This window comes from Chiloscyllium plagiosum, chromosome 14 (genome assembly GCF_004010195.1).
Source record: "Chiloscyllium plagiosum isolate BGI_BamShark_2017 chromosome 14, ASM401019v2, whole genome shotgun sequence".
NCBI lineage: Eukaryota > Metazoa > Chordata > Chondrichthyes > Orectolobiformes > Hemiscylliidae > Chiloscyllium > Chiloscyllium plagiosum.
This window is the reverse complement of record NC_057723.1, coordinates 6,348,893-6,351,671: the sequence shown is the minus strand read 5'-3', so window position 1 is coordinate 6,351,671 and position 2,779 is coordinate 6,348,893. Positions and strand designations below refer to the sequence as shown.

Genomic DNA, 2,779 nt, shown 5'->3' with positions numbered 1-2,779 from the left:
TCTTCACTCAGAGAGTGGTGGCTGTGTGGAATGCTCTGCCCCAGAGTTCAGTGGAGGCTCAGTCTCTGGATTCATTTAAGAAAGAGTTGGATAGAGCTCTCAAGCTTAGTGGAATCAAGGGTTATGGAGATAAGGCAGGAACAGGATACTGATTAAGGATGATCAGCCATGATCATATTGAATGGTGATGCAGGCTGGAAGGGCAGAATGGCCTACTCCTGCACCTATTGTCTGGGGTCCCAGTCTAACGACAACAGAAATGAGAAATGTCTTCACCCAGAGAGTAGGAGAAAGTGAGGATTCCTGATAAAGGGCTTATGTCCGAATCGTCGACTCCCCTGCTCCTCGGATGCTGCCTGACCTACTGTGCTTATTCCAGTACCACACTCTTCACCCAGAATGTGATGAGGTTGGAAAATTCACTCGGAAAATTCACTCCCACAGGAACATGTTGAGGCCAAAACACACAATGTTTTCAAGGAGTTAGATATAATTCTTAGGGATAAAGGGATCAAAGGGTACGGAGCGAAAGTGAGAGCAGGGGACTGTGTTGGATGATCATACTGAATGGCAGGGCAGGCTTGAAGGGCTGAATGGCCTCCTCTTGCTCCTATGTTCTGTGTTTCTAATGAAACACAGTCAGAAAACTCAAAGTGCAAATAAGATAAAGTTGCACGAGCGAGCGAAAGGCTGACCTGGTGAGCGGAGTGTTCTTGCAGTACATTTTTCGTCTGAATATCCCAGACCTTAACGGTGCCATCATCAGATGCACTGGCGCAGATATCCACAAGACCTAGGTGCTGACAGAAGGTGAACCCAGTGACCCTTTCCGTGTGCCCTGCCAACTCTCCTGCAAAGAATAAAACACAAGATTGTTAATTTCAGTAATCAGGCTGCACAATGGTTTAATCCAACATCAAAAAAACCCCAGCCATCATCTTTTATGACTCAATTGGGAGACGGGGAGAAGTCAAGAGGGGCTGGACAGAAATACAGTAACACAAACCATCACTGTGATTACATAGACAAATGCATCCCTTTATCAATCACTGGGGTCAAAGTATCCCCCAGAACAAGAGGAGATCATTTTTGCTGATGGCACCATCACTGAGGGATAGTGGTGCACTGGAAATGCTACTGGACGAGTAATCCCAAGTCCCTTCATTCCTGATGAAGGGCTTTTGCCAGAAACGTCGATTTTCCCGCTCCTCGGATGCTGCCTGACCTGCTGTGCTTTTCCAGCACCACTCTAATCTCTAGCATCTGCAGTCCCCACTTCTGCCTAGTAATCCCAAGGCCCAGGCTAGGCTCGTGGGTTCCAAACCTACCACAGCAGCTGCTGCAATTTAAATTCAAGTAATAATCTCGAATTAAAAGTGAGTTTCAACAGCAGCGACCATCACCAATTGTTGTAAAAACCTATTTACTTCACAAATAATTTAGCGAGAAACCTGTTTTCAGCCAGTCTTGCCTAAACAGGGTTATGCAAACCCACATCAATGAGGTGGCTCTGAACTGCCCTCTGAAAGGGCCCAAGAAACCACTCAGTTCAACACCAGTTACAGATGCACGACTCGTGTTGTCCCAGCCATAGCCAATGAAAGAATGTCATTTTTTAAAAAACTGTGCTAGTTCTTTTATTATGACTCATAGTCACCCTTTAAAAATATACATTTTCAGTTAGTTATCCAGTTCCCATTATGGATTTAGTCTCCATCTGATTCTTGTTCCAACCCTCAATATTTTAAGGAAACTTGAATTCTTCCTTTACTTTCTCTGATCTTACAATAATTGCACTATCTCCTTACCTCAACCACAACAACTTGCATTATTATAATGCCTTTAACACAACATCCACTTCACAGGGTTGAGGGTTGGGGGGGTGCAGGGGTTACGAAGCAATGTTTGATGCAAGGTGTGAGGGTATATGAAGTCAGATCCAGGAGAGAGAGGTGTTAGGAGCTGTCTTCATGGAGAGATAGGGAGACAGAGTGTTTTGGGGAGAAAATTCCAGACCATTGCACCTCGGCAGGAAAGGAGAGGTAGGCAGAAGTGGGTACTGCAGATCAGAGTCAAGGTTAGAGTGGTGTTGGAAAAGCACAGCAGGTCAGGCAGCATCTGAGCAGAAAAAAAAAACAAATTAAAAAAAAAAATAAATTCGACATTTCGGGCAAAAGCCCTTCATCAGGAACCAGGAATAAAGCAGAGGTCTCCACTGTCCCAGAAGACTGCTGTTTCATTAGATAGACAACTGATAGTGGTTTAACCTGAGGGTCACCACACCCCAGGTCAGACTGAGGAGGAGAGACCATCATGGTTAACCTGAGCTGGTGTAGGCATTGATCCCACGCAGGTCTCACTCTGTGTCACAAACCAGCCGTCCAGCCAACTGAGCTAACCCAGTCCTCCCTGAAGACAGGACCAACACCAATATTAGAACGATGGAGACCAGGGAAAGCTCAGAAATGGTCAGGGTGGGGGTTAGAGAGGTAGACGTGAGTCTAAAACCAGGAAGGTAGGTTTTGGGGATGACTCTGCAGCAAGGGAGATTGGTAGAGTAAGAGCTCTGGAGGATGAGGTAGGCGATACAGAAATGCAGGTGCCTCCCAGCCCCCCCCCCCTCCACATACCGAGGATGAGAGGCTGGCCCGGGCTGACCTCCAGCAGGAAGATGCTGTTCTTGGCTCCGAAGCCGAGGATTCCCCGGGGGTTAGTGTCACTGCATCGGCTACAATACCAGTTCGGGGACGGAGTCAGCAACTTCCCCGGCATCGCGCTG

General features: G+C 47.0%; 1 protein-coding gene across 1 annotated transcript in view; it reads right to left on the bottom strand.

Moving 5' to 3' along the window:
- Positions 1-2,773, bottom strand: part of gemin5 (gem (nuclear organelle) associated protein 5) — a 74,164-nt gene extending 71,391 nt beyond the window's left edge. Inside the window, exons 1-2 of the mRNA XM_043704210.1 lie at positions 2,631-2,773; positions 696-850 (exon numbers count right to left, since the gene is read on the bottom strand). Coding sequence (XP_043560145.1) covers positions 696-850; positions 2,631-2,772 — 297 coding nt within the window. The 5' untranslated portion in view covers position 2,773. The remainder of the gene's footprint in view (positions 1-695; positions 851-2,630) is intronic.
- Positions 2,774-2,779: the final 6 nt, after the last annotated feature.